Source organism: Mus pahari, chromosome 1, assembly GCF_900095145.1.
Source record: "Mus pahari chromosome 1, PAHARI_EIJ_v1.1, whole genome shotgun sequence".
NCBI lineage: Eukaryota > Metazoa > Chordata > Mammalia > Rodentia > Muridae > Mus > Mus pahari.
The window spans coordinates 22,605,360-22,620,536 of NC_034590.1; the positions used below are offsets into that span (position 1 = coordinate 22,605,360).

A 15,177-nucleotide genomic window follows, 5' to 3' on the forward strand; every position below is an offset into this window, starting at 1 on the left:
GATCATGTTTAGGCAGCCATGTTGGTGAGACTCTATGCGGGGAGCTCACACACATTCTAACTGTTCTTCTTAAGTCTGTTTCCCCTTGGACTTAGACTTACGTCTTCTTCTGTCCCAAGAAGGCTCCGCAGAATGTGTGTAGAGCGATGCGTGGGGTCGGCTGCACCCCAGCCTAGCTGAGCAGTACCCAGCATGTCTGTATTCAAGACAACTGCTGGTGCAAACACTGTGCTCTGAGGGCTAGTCAGAAACAGCATCATAATGAGGTGTGGCCTGTCAGCATTATCGACCCTCCTTTGAAGCAGTAATACCCAAAGGGTAGAATGGTATTCAAGCACCACAGTTAAGTCCCCAGGTGATGACCATCCCGGGCCTTTGTGTCAGCCTCCCAGGCTGGCTTTCTGGGTCTGTGTTTCAACCGTTGTTTAATACAGACTTTTTCTTTTATGTGGTCACATAAGGAGCCCTTGGAGACTGGCTCTACAGTCTGTTCAATAAATGTATAGGACAGGGGGTATTTTCAAGCTTCTATAGTTTAAGCACCCTGAGGCCTTGTGCAACTCCAGTTTCAAAAAAAGTGCTGTTTTGCTGGCGGGAGAAATGGCACAGCAGTTAAGAACACCGGCTGTTCTTTCAGAAGACCAGAGTTCAATTCCCAGTACCTTTGCCAGGTAGCTCACAACTGCCTGCAACCAAGTCCCAGGGGAGCTGATGCCCTCTTCTGGATGCTGGGCACCTGCATGTTGAAAGGACTCAGGCACAGCCTCCCCTAGCCCCCACAGTATATGGTACTCTTAGGAAGCCATTGCTCCCCTCCCACTTCTGGGGTGTGTGCCACTGCTTTCTAATTTAAGTAGGTTTCTGCATGAGTTTCTTTTCTTCTTGCTGTGACAAAATGCTGACAAAATCAACAGAATCAAGGAAGGAGGGTTTATCTGGCTAACAGTTTGAGGAGATGCATTTCTCACCTGGGGGAAGGTATGAGGACTGGTACTTGCTGCATATGGTCACATTTCCTCTGCAGTCAGGAAATGCGCACACACACACACACACACACAGAGAGAGAGAGAGAGACAGAGAGAGAGAGAGAGAGAGAGAGAGAGAGAGAGAGAGAGAGAGAGAGCGCGCTGTGCTCAGCTCACTTTCTCCTTATTCATCCTGGGACCCTGGCTCATGGATGGTGCTATCCATGCGGTTAGCCCAACACAGAGACTCGTTCACAGACACGCCCAGAGGATTGTTCCCTAGGTGACTTTCGATCCTGTCAAGTTGAAAGAATGGATCATCAAATTATCCCACCTCATCCCATTTGTGAGAAACAAAACTGCCTTCAGACACTGCCAGGTACCCCTCAGGGCTCAATATCAGCAATTCTACCAGAATTATCTTCGCCTCCATTCAAATAAAAGCAAGTAGTTTCTTAGTATTTGCATGGGAGGTAGCGTGGTCTGATGAGCAGAGATGAGCATAAATAACAGACAGTGGAACGAACCTATGACCTGTGAAATCGTTCAGGATCTCAGTGGAGGGAAGGCTGTGGGTAGAGGGGCTTTGAGCAGGACTTCCCTGACGCCATCTCTCTTGCCTTTTCCAGGGCCAGGCATTGCATTTGTGGTTTACCCAGAGGCCTTAACCAGGCTGCCTCTCTCTCCATTCTGGGCCATCATCTTTTTCCTGATGCTTCTCACGCTTGGACTTGACACCATGGTGAGTTCCCGTCTCTCCCATCCCTTCCTCTTAAACCCTTTAAAGACTCCACTTTCCATCATCCCAGGTCTAGCCTGCAGAAAAGGCTTAGGCTTATGGGTTACTTTGAAGCATCTTTTGAGTAATGTCTGGATGGTGAGGGACCCATCTAGAGTCACAGTCTCTCTCTCTCTCTCTCTCTCTCTCTCTCTCTCTCTCTCTCTAAGAAAAAAAAAACTTAATCCGTATCTCTTTTCCATTCCCTCTTTCTGTTCTCCACGCCAAGTTTTAGCCTGCATCCTTCGTCCTTGGCATCATCTTGCCAACATGAACTCGGTAGGGCAGCATAAGGAATGAGATACTATGAAGTCAATTTCAGGAGAATTACTTTGAGGCTGAACCTACTACAAATCATGCCGACAGGTGCTCAGAGTTTAGTCACTGGGTGCAAAATGGGCTCTCCCTCAAGTAGGAGATCAAATGGTCGATAACTAGAGCAGAGGAATTTACATCTCATGAATACGAAACGAAGCTAAGATGATTGTGAGTGATTCCCTCGGGCTTTGGGGGGGTAGTTTCTGGAGTTCATGCACTGCTTGAGTTCTCCCAACTTTGTGTGTTGGCATCCAGGTAGGCTATTTAGACCCATCAATGGAATGGCGCTCTAAAAACCAGACAGAGCCCAAGCGCAGATTTCCCTAGTGACACACACAGCACTTTGGAGAGGGCTTTTTTAGGGGGATAGTTGAGCTCAAACGCTTTTGTCCCGGTACTCTTTCAGTTTGCTACCATTGAGACCATCGTGACCTCCATCTCGGATGAGTTTCCCAAGTATCTGCGCACACACAAGCCTGTGTTCACCCTGGGCTGCTGCATCTGCTTCTTCATTATGGGCTTCCCTATGATCACACAGGTGAGAGTTCTCTCTGCATGGACCAGATGCGGTGGGGCACGTAGACTGACTGTCCAACAGTCACTCTTGGGTAAGAGCCTACCCTGCACAGGTGATCGTGGGTCAGGTGCAAGACGTATAATGGCTGTCTGTCATCAGCTGAGAGCCTGCAGGCATAATCCCCATGTGGCGCAGGTGGAGGACCTGTGATGGCTGTCTATCCCTGTATTTGCATTCCGCAGACCTCTCAACCAGAGCCAAATCCCTGTCATTTCCATAGATGGCACGAGCTCAATGATGATTCTGACCACACGTGGAAATATGTCATCTTGGCTCCTAGCAAGGCCCCTAGTATCTTCATAATTGAGATGTACTCTTCTTGAGCCAATAAGACAGGTGTGTCCTACTTAAAGAAAACAGAGAACAGGAACGGCCAGATTTATCCACCAGCCAAATTTCCAAGAATGTCACTTGAGGTTTTTCCTAGTCTTGAATGTGTTGGCAAATTACATGGTGACACTCAGGGCATACGCCGTATTTGCTGTCTCTGTGACCTTGAACCATCCCCTCCTCTGGGCCTTAGTTCCTGTATTTATAAAGTGGTGGAGGAATGAGATGGCCTCCAAGCCTCATCTGTTAGAGGGAGATTTCAAAGCAAAGCAGAGAGAGAGAGAGAGAGAGAGAGAGAGAGAGAGAGAGAGAGAGAGAGATCGGTGTGAAGAAAGCCCAATTAGTCAGGGTTCTCTAGAGAGACAGAACTGATAGGGATCAGCCTATGCCACATCCACAACAGCTGTCTCACATCTGAGGGGCTGAGAACCCAATAGTTACTTAGTCCATGAGACTTGGTGACCCAAGCTGTCTATGTCTGCTGCTGAAGGCCGGAGGGTTCCTGGAGAGCTCGGTTTACCTTGGGAACCTGGAAAGGCTGCTTGGGATATCAGCATAGGAGACAGCGGCAACAAAGTAAATTAACTCTGAGCTGAGAGGGAAGGCCAGGCTGAGAAAGATCAGGCACTCTTCCTTCTTCTGTGACCTTTTACATCTGGGCCCTTCCCAAGGGTGCCAACTGCATTCAGAGTGGGTCTTCCCAAGCGAATGAAGGCAGTCAGGAGAATTCCTCAACGAGGCTCCTGTTCAGGTGATGCTAAAGTAAATACAGCCATAGCTAAAGGTCACATGAGGGTCAGTCAAGTGCATCTACACGGGTAGAAGTGGTCGTTGACAGCTCACAGCAAATATGAAGCCAGGAGGCTGCTCTCACAGCTCCCTCAGAGGGTGACCTTCACCTTGGGAAAAAAAAAAAGGATATTTAGCCCGCTTTTTGTGCTTTATTGATCCCCTCAGAGGTCATTGAGGGATGTGTCTGTTAAGCTGGACAAGTCTCCAGTTTACATGCCTTGTCCAGGTATAGGTCTCAGGAGGGAGAAGAGGGGCTATTATAGGTGGGAAGCTGGAACCGGGCCACGGGGTCCTATCCGATGGTGGCTGTTATCTCTCTCCTGCTAGGGTGGAATCTACATGTTTCAGCTCGTGGACACCTATGCTGCCTCCTACGCCCTTGTCATCATCGCCATATTTGAGCTTGTTGGCATCTCCTATGTGTATGGTAAGGGGACCCTCTGCCTGTTGCCATGGGCGAGCCAGAGTTCATGGCAGGCCTTGCTGACAAGTATGGACCCCATATTTAAAGGGTTGCAATGCCTCTACTACTGAGCTTGCCTCAGATTCACTGTCGGGAAATTGAATGAGAAACCAAAGGTGCCTGACCGTGAATCTTAGCAGTGTGTGCCAGAAGGTTGAAGGGCCTGGTTTTGGGTATGGGCTGGCACAGTTAATGCCTGTGGCCAGTGGGCTCCTTTGCTGGTGTGGAATTATTCTCCGCGTTGGCAGTATCAGTGCCCATGTGCTTGAGGTGAAGGGTGGCTCCCCACAGCCCCAGGGTACCAAAGGCCGCTTGATCATAGAGCCTTCCATTCTTGATAAGCACCTGGGGGGAACTTGCCATACAGTATCTAAGATTTTTCCCAGCACAGAAACTTTCAGTTCCCTAATGGTTTACTAGTTCTGCCATCACCATAGCAACACGCACCCCATCCACTAGAGCTATTATCAAGGATAAAGGATGGCAGCCATCTCCATCCTTTGTGCACAAGTATGTGTCCTTGAGGTCACATCAGGGGCTTCCTGGTTAGTCTGTCCAGTTTGGCTCAGGTACTGCTGACTCCTTTGTGATTAGACACCTTAGCATGGCCACTGGATAAGGCCACATAGCAACTATTAGGGAAATACAACTTTCAGGGTTCAATGATCTAATAGTATTGCAGTCAGCGAAGAGATAGCAATTTTGTCCTAAGAGAAAAATAAGTGAAATGAATTGTTTGGAATAGAGCTGCCCCCAGATCATCGTGTGAGGAGGCTAGAAGTATTTGCAGAGCTCTGACCTCTAAAATGGGGACATCACACTCCCTAACTTCTGTGTGCCCTGTGAAGAGTGTCTTGATTGTTGGTCTCATACTGACAGGTATGCAAAAGTTATTGGATTTCCTGGAAATCACATTAAAATAAAAGAGAAATAAAATAGAGCAGAAAATCAGGATAGAAAATGAAAATCTTTCATGTAAAATGTATTCACCCTAGAAACAGGAAGAGGGTACAATTATTAATTTAAAAAATTACTGAGCACGGTGGCACCTGCCTTTAAATCTAGCAATGGGGAGGCAGAGGTTGGCAGCCAGCCTGGGCTACAGAGTGAGTTCCTGGATAGCCAGAGGACTACACCGAGAAACCCTGTCTCAAAAAATCAAACAGAACAGAACAAAAGAAAGCAAAGAAAATCTCGTGGGCAGTGTATGTATGTCTGAGTACGGCTACGTGCACCAGTGTTATGCGCATGCGTGTCTGAGTACGGCTACGTGCACCAGTGTTATGCGCAGGCGTGGAGGTTAGAAGAGTGCATCAGATCTCCTGGAGCTGGAGTTAGGGGTGGCTGTGAGCCACCTGGTGTGAGTGCTGGGGAGGGGAGGGGAAGGATCTTTATAAAAGCTGTATGTGCTCTTAACCACAGAACCATCTCTCCAGTCTTGCGATCACGTACAGATGAGAGTTGAAGAGGAGTTTTTATAAGACTCGAGGCCATCTCCCCATTTTGGGGAAGGGTTTGATTGCTGCAAAAATCAGGGGGCTTCACTTATAGTTTGTCTGCAGCCATGCCCACGAGCACAGGCTCCTTTTACCCAGTTCCCACCGCCAGTGGCCACAAAAGGCACATTCCCAAAGCCCTTTCTGGCAAAACAGGCCTCTTCAGCAAGGCTTGAAAGCAATTAAACCAGGCACCTTTTAATATGCCTAATTTTAGAAGTGAAATCGCCTCTCCCAAACCCTAAGCAAATCTGGCTGTGAAGGAATAAGCAAACCCCACGTGCCTCCGTGACTGGGCTATGCTAACTTTCCTGGTACTCTGTTAACCTCTATTTTTAGGTTTTTTTTTTTTTTTTTTTTGGAGAACTCTCTAGGTTTTCCGTGTTGGCCATATGAACTTGCGGTTTGGTCATGGTCATCAGTAGATCAGGGCCTCCTTCTCTGTGAGGAGCACGTCTTGGATACACCAGGATGTGTTTTTAGACATCCCTAATACAGCAGTGGTCCTCAACCTGTGGGCTGCAACCCCGTCCGAGGGTTGAGCCTTTCACAGGAGTTGCTTCTGGCCATCGGAACACACCGATATTTACATTACAATTTATAACAGTAGCAAAATCACAGTTATCAAGTAGCAATGAAATAATTTTATGGCGGGGGTGGGGGTTACCACAATACAGGCCACTGTATTAAAGGGTCGCAGCATTAGGAAGTCTGGGGGCCACTGCAACAGGGAGACTTGTACTCAGGAAGCTATCAGGTCCCGTTTGCACATTGAACCCCCATTTCTGATGGGTTCCACTTCTGATATCAGTGCCTTGCCTCCGAAGCAGCATTCCGACGCCCTCCTAAACGAAGAGGTGGCCAGGAGGGTGGCTCTACGGGTGAAGAACCGCCTCCTTTACATTTTGCTTTAGTGAGGTTTCAGAGCGGTCAGACAGACAACCGTCAGTCAGGTCCAGCTTGAGTGAGTGCTGGACACTTGAGATTTACATTGCTTTTCACCTGTAGCCATCACCAGACTCCAGGCAGAGTAAGGTGGATACAATGGCAATGTTCTCCAGAGGGTGAGAGACGTGCTCAGGGCCGAGCCTTTTATAATATGGTCTCTTGGTTTACCAAAATCTTTTCCCTCTGCTAGACTTGTCCTCAAGCAGACCAAGCCCATGCACATGCCACTGCCAAGGGACCTGGAACTAAGCCCTGGAGATGTTGCCATGACAGCTCTGAACCTCACTGCAGAGCGTTTAGTATCTATTTCAACATTCAGTTAGCCCCAGTGTCCCTGGCAGTGAGTTATCTGTCTGATGGTCTCCTGTCTCAGGGAAACAGTCTGTCTGGCGACCTAAGTTGGGTTCTTCCTAAGCCAAGGTTGTTGGGTGAGGGGCTCCCCCCCCCCCCGCCTACCCCTGCCCACTGCACCTCACACATGGCCTCTGCTCTCTCTCTGCAGGCTTGCAGAGGTTCTGTGAAGACATCGAGATGATGATTGGATTCCAGCCCAACATTTTCTGGAAAGTCTGCTGGGCATTCGTCACACCGACCATTTTAACTGTAAGGGCCAACTGCTTTCTCTCACAGATGCTGCCTCTCCTGCATGGCGGTGTTTTACCTTTGAACACATGTGTGCCTCCTGGTGAGGCTGGGGAGCTGGTGGGATGGGCATTGGCCTTGTCTTCCAGGTGAGTATACTGTAGGCCAGAAAGGTGAAGGAACTGAACTTCAGGTACTGGCTGGTCAGGGATGGAGCTAGGACTGATCAAGAGATGTCAGCACATCTGTGTAGAGCACACACATTATATCCGTCTGCCTCTTGTGCTAGCAGATAGCAGTCAACAGTCATGCAGACCACACATTTACCATGGTTCAGATTTTGTTCTGGGTGATTGGTGTTCAGAGCTCTCTCTCAGCAGTCCTGCCAGGCTGGTGTAATTATCGTTGTCTTGCAGAAGGGGAATGTTCTCTTTCCTTTACAGTTGCCATGATAAGACAACCTAACAAAACCAGCTCAGGGGACAAAAGGGTTTATTTCCACTTATAATTCTAGGTTGTTGTTCATCATAGTGGGGAAGCCACTATCAGGAGCTTGAAGCAGCTGGGTACATCCAGTCAAAGGCAGAGAGAAATGATGGCACCTGTGTTTGTTCGTGCCCATCTAGCTTTCCACTTTTCAGAAAAGGGGTTCTTCTACTATCTCCTTACATGTGTGTGTCTGTGTGCATGTATGTGCAGGTGCATGTGGGAGCCTGAAGAATCCAGAAGTCGCATTGGATCCCCTGGAGCTGGAGTTAATGTGGCTGTGAGCTGTGAGCCAAATTCCAATCCTCTATAAGAGCAGCACGCGCTTTTAACACTTTGAGCTATTTCTCCAGCCCCTGATTTCTGTAATATGAGATCCCCCTGCCTAGGGAATGAAGCTGCCTACAGTGGACTACATCTCATATCAACTAACATAAGCAAGACAATACCCCACAGGCCAACCTGATCTAGGCAATTCTTCATAGAAACTCCTTTCTAAACAATTCTAGGTGGTGCCAAGGGAACAATTAAAATGACGTATCACAGGGGAACTGAAGCCTGGAGTTACGTGACTGAACTAGCATTGACTGTACAATAGTTAGTAACAGTCTAGATTTGAACCCACGTGTTCTGGCTCCTAACCATTATCAGTGTGCCTACTCTACAATTAATGTAGCTTTAATCAGGCATTTACTGCTGTTTTTATTGTTCTTGAGAGGCGTGTTGTCATCTTCAAGTGTGGGGAAGGTGTTTTGAGATCATCTGACATCTCCTTTCCTAATGAACAGAGCCGCAGATATGCCTGTAATCTATACAGACTTTAACTCACACCTGTAACCCTCCTTATTGTGCCTGAAGCTTTCAGTGTGGCTTCACTTTTTTCCCCAAGCAAATCTGCAGAGAATTTGTCTTCCTCTTCCTCTGCTTGCTTTTTGTCTTCCTCTGACTTGTGGGGATTCCTTTTTGAGGAAGCCTGGAGGAAGTTGTCTGTAATTTTTATTTATCCCAGTAGGTGGCACTAGAAACCAGCTAGAGAGCCTGGTTTTCAACACCAGGCGCCAGCTTCTTTTAAGATGCAGAATGAATAAAAGCAGAGGCAATGAAAATATATTTTTTCTTCATTTGCTTGCCTTCCCCCCTCTCCCCCGTCTGAGAGGATGTTCTAATCAAACCATATCTTTCTGAAAAGCTAGAGGTTTAGACAGAAAATCCATTCCGCAATCTTCGTCTTCTGTGGACACCGGCCGCTCACCCACATCTGTATTGGTAGTCTGAAAAAAGCCGTGCTGGAGTTGGGGCATGAGACCTGAAAAATATTAAAGACAGGTGCTCATGGATGGAGTGTGTCTGGGCCGGCTCAGCTTATGGGTGTGAAGATGATGTTGTCTGTTGCCTGAATATGCTGTGTTAGCAAATCCTGTCCCTGCTGACCCTTGACTTCCCTCATTTTCATTCCTTGAGGTGTATTATAAGCAGAGTCAGCGTGACAATATGTTCTAGATTCTGTCCTCCCTTTCCTCTCATGCCAGGAGAGTGTCAGGATTTTGCCTTAATCTGTGGAGATGCGTCACACGGCCATCTGCCTGCTGCTGCTGTGTATGTTTCAAGTCAGGCCCTTTATTGGCCTTATCATTTACACCCATGCCATCTCCCCACTTTACAGATGTGTGCATTGAGGCTCAGAGAGGGTAAGGGACTTGCTCTAGGCCACAAGGCTGTAGAGCTAAAACACTGTTTGCGAGTTGGGGTGGCCTTTAAGCTTGCCCTCTGCATTCTGACAGTCTAGGAACAGCATGGCCTGTTTGGGTTAGAACAGTCTTCAGACTCAGGGAGAAGGAATTCTATTTCATTATTTTTTTATTTCATTCTTGGGGAAGTTCTCAGTTTTGCTGTGATTCAGTAGATTACATGTCAGAAGCTGCGGAGACACCCTGAGACTCTCTTGAGCAGATTCTCTGTGCCGTTTGGAGGTAGGGATGTCGTCAGATCCATTATTGCCACCAACCAGTGTGTCTCCCGTGTCTGATTGGTTGCTGTGAAAGGCAGAGGTAGGCATGACTCGGAAGCAAAGTCCACCCCAGTGCAGGCTCTCATCGAAGCTGACTTGGCAGAGGGAAATTTATGGCAAGCAACTGACTTGTGCCTAAAAGTTTGATGTGATATTTGCGGAAGTGGAAATGGGTGTCAAAGGTCTCAGCCCCGCTTGTATTTTACCATTTACCTCCGTAGCAGAGATAGCTTCCAGGTCCTGGACCAGGGTAAGATTATGGGTTTAAATCACTTCAGGGCCTCTGAGATAAAAATCCATCATTTTTCTACGTGCCGTCATGGATTTATGGAGCCATAAATATCCTCATGCAATTATCATATGCACAGTCTGATCATGTTACTGAAGGCACACACATATGCAGATGCATTGCTATTTATATAGTAAATGAAACAGAGCAGTGTTCTGTAATGACATCGGGCCATACTTCCAATAGATTGGCTAATAAAGCTTATGACTCCAGGGGCAAAAGTTGGAAGGGGGGGGGGGCGGCTAACGTCGACCTCGCTCTTCACGGGAGCCTTACATTGCTTCGAACACCATATGAACTGCACTGAAGAAAAGTCCCTGGCCCTGGCAGCCTGGGTGCTGAGGTACTGGTGTGGATGCTTGGTGTTCGTTCGTCTAGGGCTTCGCACTTCTCCGAAACTCTCCCACCTGCTATTTCCCCCCCCCCCCCGAAAGTAATTTCCTCCGATCATTTCGTTACACTGTAGCTTACGGTAGGAAGAGAGACATAGAGCCGGGGAAAGGGCATACGTGGATAATTCTAGGCTTAGGCTGCCACAGGCAAGAAGAACACTCGGAATCATGTTGTCTTGAGAAACGGTCTCCACAGGCTGGGCTGGAGCCGTCAGAAGCCTGGCTCTGTATACAGATGCCTCTGATTTCAGTCTATGCCTTCCCTTGGCCCTCTTCAGCTGGCCAGCCAAGCCTTCGGACGGATCTCAGAGCTCTCGCTGGTTGAAGTGTGATGTGATCACAGATAACGGCCAAAATCCAAATCGTGACCTTTTAAGAATGAGGAAGGTCTCTGGAGTAAATACAGACTTCTGCTCCCAGAGAATCCCAACACTGCATACATGGTGTGAAATAAAGCCATTTTGTAGCTGAGGATCTGAGAGGCCCTGCAGCTCATTAGCTCAGGTCTCTGGGGTCACTGGTGATCTCCCTGTCCCTGTCCTTGTCCCTGTCCCTGTCCCCCTCCCCCCTCTCTCTCTCCCATGGCTTATTATAGGACTGTGCTTCTAGATCAGTCCCCTGTAGGGGACCCAGGACCATGTTGAATCTCACACAGCCAACTTTAGAGGCAGCCCCTACCCGTTGGCCAAATGGATTCAGTTAAAAGGATTGAGATCTACAAATTTAGCACATCATTCCCCCATTATAACAAAGGCTTAATAATCAATGATAGTGCAGTCGGTCTCTTCAGAACTCCCAGCTGCCACCCGGCCCTGTCAGGTGATGTTCTGTGTTCTCCTGGTGTGGCCTCCCTGGGTGTAGGCACATGCCCACACCCCACTGACTTCCGGTGTGAGGACAAACACAGGAGCAGTAGCTGAGTGTGTGTTTCCACCTTCACCATCTTGAGAATTTACTTTCTTCACTTGGAAAACCCCCTTTCAGAGAGACGAGCGTCTACACAAGGCAAGAGGAACAGAGCATGCGGCGGGGTTCCGCACATGCGTGTTGAATGAACGAGTGACCCACACCATGTCTCTTCCCTAAGGCACCTGTCTCTTCTCTCTCAGTTCATCCTTTGCTTCAGCTTCTACCAGTGGGAGCCCATGACCTACGGCTCTTACCGATACCCTAACTGGTCCATGGTGCTTGGATGGCTGATGCTTGCCTGCTCCGTTATCTGGATCCCGATTATGTTCGTGATAAAAATGTATCTGGCTCCCGGGAGATTTATTGAGGTAATTCTACTGGCTCCTTTTCCCCTGCTAGTCTCTCCCGAGGGAGAGATCCTGAAAGCTCTATGCATTAAAAACAAAAGATCCAGTAAACATGTTCAAGAAGGGTACTGGGTTGAGTAGGTCATCACAGTTCCTGCTGATTCTATTAAACTCATTTTTATTATATATTATTCCTGTAGCGGAGGAGTCCAGCCAATCATCAGGCTGAGTGAACTATTATTTTGCTGTTTCTCATAGTGCTGGCAGCCCTGGGATGGACGATCTGAATGTCTTCTCTTTCCTAGAGCTCCCATCCCCTCCTCCTCAGCCACTATTTACATCTTGGAGTTCATTTTTTAACACAGGGGTCCCCCCCTCTCCTGGTGTCCCTCTGCCTCCAAGCCTCCTCCCTCCCAAATGTTGACTGCCATTAAACTTAGTCACCACTGCTCCCTTTGTTCCTGAGTTAAGGATGACTGACGGACGGGTCAAGCTGATTAAACATTTTACAGAGTGTCCTATGCAATCCAGGGCGTGGCTAGCTCAAGGAGAGACTTGCTTTCCCTTACCAACTGTCATAGTTAGCTTTCTGTTGCTGTAATAAAATCATGACCAGAAGCAGCGTAGAGAGGAAAGGGCCTATTTCATCTCAATATTGCTCAGTGACAATCTTCTCTGAGGGAAGGAAGTCAGGGTAGGGGCTCAAGGCAGGAACCTAGAGATAGAAGCTGAAGCAGAGGCCATGGCGAGTACTATTTACTGGTTTGTTCCTCCTGGCTTGCTCAGTTTGTTTTTCTTATGTAACTTGAGGCCCTCTGCTCAGAGGTGGCACTGTCACCATGGGCTGCTCCCTCCCACATTAATCATTAATCAAGATAATGCCCCATGGACTTGCCTACAGGCTCATCTGACAGAGGCGATTCCTCAGTTGCCATTACCTCTTTCTAGATGACTGTATCTGGCTAAGCTCACTAGCACACCAGTTCTGATCAGAGCTCAGGGGACTTTTCCATAGAGACAAGGGGACTGCCACCACTGAGGAGCCACCCAGCTTTCGTTACTCATGAGAAGTCACTTGTTCAAGTGAACCTGTAATTCTAGCACTTGGGAAGTAGAAACAGGAGGATCAAGAGTTCAAGGTTATCCTTAGCTCTGTGTGAACTTTAGGCTACCCTGGGCTATAGGAGATCCTGTCTCCAAGGAAAACTAAATGGTCAATTGTCCAGCTGGGCTGAGAATGAATGACCTCTGCCTGCATCCTAAAGGCATCTGGACCTCGATGAGCCCTGGGGTCTGATCTAGAGGCACCATGGGAGCTTGTCACAAATGCAGACAGCCAGGCTCTCTCAACTGCATGGAGCTCAGGGAAATGGAGCTTGGCCTCGTCTTTTTAGTGATTTGGTTGTGTGTTCAGGTTTGGGAAGCACTGAGCCCAACACAAAGAAATACTTGTTCACTGGGGTGGAGGATGGCTATGTGGGGTCTGCTCTTGGGCAGCTAGATTGACATGAAGAGGAGGCTGGTGGGGAAAGACAGGGCAGGGGTGAGGGCGTGGCCAGCACAGAACACAAGTGTTCACTTGGTGTGGGTCAGCAGGTAGCTGGCCTTTGTTTCCACTGACCTCCGAATGACGGAGAGTCTTCATGTTGAAGATGTACTCTGGCTTGCATCCCTGGAGAGTTCTGTTCATTGGTCTCTCGTGTAAAGCAGTTCTGGCCCAGCTACTCTTAGCGTACCATTCTTCACAGCCACTTTTCTACCAGAGGCCATGGAATCTCTTTCCCTAATCAGAACCTGCTGTAACCTCGGCTGCTGTTACAGCCTAAAATTCTCTGAACTGAGGAGTTGGCCGTACAAATTTATTATGGTTAATTTGGGACACAAAGGTTGCAAGCTGGTGATTAAAGGGGCATTAAACTAACAGCTATAAGAACCAGATTTCCCCTTAATAGGTAATAAACATATAATTATTCCCTCTTATATATTCAGAAATAAGTTTTCTTTTTCTATATATTTCTATCAGATTTTATTTTCAATAATAATTTCAGTTGAAGCTAGAGACACTTCCATTATTTTTAAGTTTACCTACATGAACCTGCACTCCTGACCCGGAAACATGTATATATATGTATGTATATATACATATACATATATATACACATATATACACACATATATGTATATATGTATATACATATATGTGTGTATATATGTACACACATACACACATGCACACACACAAATATATATATATATATATATATATATACACACACACACACACACACACACACTCAACAGACAATTAAAATCTTTGTTCATGCTTGGTGGTGTATCTTTGGGTTTGGCTTTTTTCTTGGCCATTTATATACTTTTGGGAAATATGCTAAACAAAATCCAATTATTTTTGATGTAGCAACCCATCACTGAGACTACAGAACAAATGTAATTGAGCACATGGCTTTTGCTGTTTGGGAGCAGAAGTAGAAGCTTGCCTGCTCTCTTCACTTGGTGGGTGGAGATGTATAATTAAAATCTGGGCCCTTTGTCCTCTACTCATCATATGCATGGGAAACATGGAGCAATCATAAAGTTGCTTTCAGGGTGATGATTTCAAGAGAACCAAACCGAGTCTTGCTTTTTCTGTCCTTGGCCTGGTTAATAAATGCTGGCTCGTCTCCCTCATTGTGAGGGGAGGGGGTGGGGCTCTTGGCTTCAGTGATGGATCTGAGGCAATGGTACCTAGCCTTTTGGAGATGGCTTTTGGAGCATATTGTAACTATATATATATATATTTGCCTTCTTTGCAGAGGCTGAAGTTGGTGTGCTCGCCACAGCCCGACTGGGGCCCATTCTTAGCTCAGCACCGTGGGGAACGCTACAAGAATATGATCGACCCCTTGGGAACTTCGTCCCTGGGACTCAAGCTGCCTGTGAAGGATTTGGAACTGGGCACTCAGTGCTAGTCCAGTCGTGTGGATGGTCCGGTATTACTCCCGGGCTTCCTCTCTGCCTCCCCTTCACACTTTCCCCCGATTTATTCCCAATTTTCTTCTTTCTCCCCACACTTCGGTTCACAGCTGTGCATGAGAGTGTTCCATAGAAAAGTAGGACATAGTGTAGCATGCCGTAGCGAGAGCCACACAGGCCACTGATAGTGCTGTCTGTCTGTGTCTGTGCTATCAGTTTCTGGAAGGATCGGCCCCCTGGTCAGGTTTCTTCCTTCATCCTGCAGGGGTAGGTTGACCAGGCGAATGCTGGCAGGTATGTGGTTTGGCAGTAGAGAAATTGCGTTGTGTCTTCTCTTTGCTGGAAGGAGTAGGGCGTGGGGAGAACGCAGACTTTCCAGACTCCTCGGCACCGTCCAGCTGAGCTGGGCAACACAGTGATCTCATTCAGAAGCTGGAAGTTCAGGTCAGGTGTGTTTAGCGGGATGGCAGAGCTGGCGATTATTCTGGATGCAGACATGGCTGGTAGATAGACTTGGGTACCGCTGG

The 15,177-nt window shown here is 47.7% G+C and overlaps 1 protein-coding gene across 2 annotated transcripts in view; it reads left to right on the top strand.

The window, feature by feature from the left end:
- Slc6a5 (solute carrier family 6 member 5) overlaps positions 1-14,804 on the top strand; it is a 47,569-nt gene extending 32,765 nt beyond the window's left edge. For both annotated transcript variants that reach the window (XM_021200316.2, XM_021200313.2), the window contains 6 exons: positions 1,595-1,707; positions 2,468-2,599; positions 4,088-4,187; positions 7,170-7,270; positions 11,534-11,701; positions 14,491-14,804. In XM_021200316.2, coding sequence (XP_021055975.1) covers positions 1,595-1,707; positions 2,468-2,599; positions 4,088-4,187; positions 7,170-7,270; positions 11,534-11,701; positions 14,491-14,646 — 770 coding nt within the window. In that variant the 3' untranslated portion in view covers positions 14,647-14,804. The remainder of the gene's footprint in view (positions 1-1,594; positions 1,708-2,467; positions 2,600-4,087; positions 4,188-7,169; positions 7,271-11,533; positions 11,702-14,490) is intronic.
- Positions 14,805-15,177: the final 373 nt, after the last annotated feature.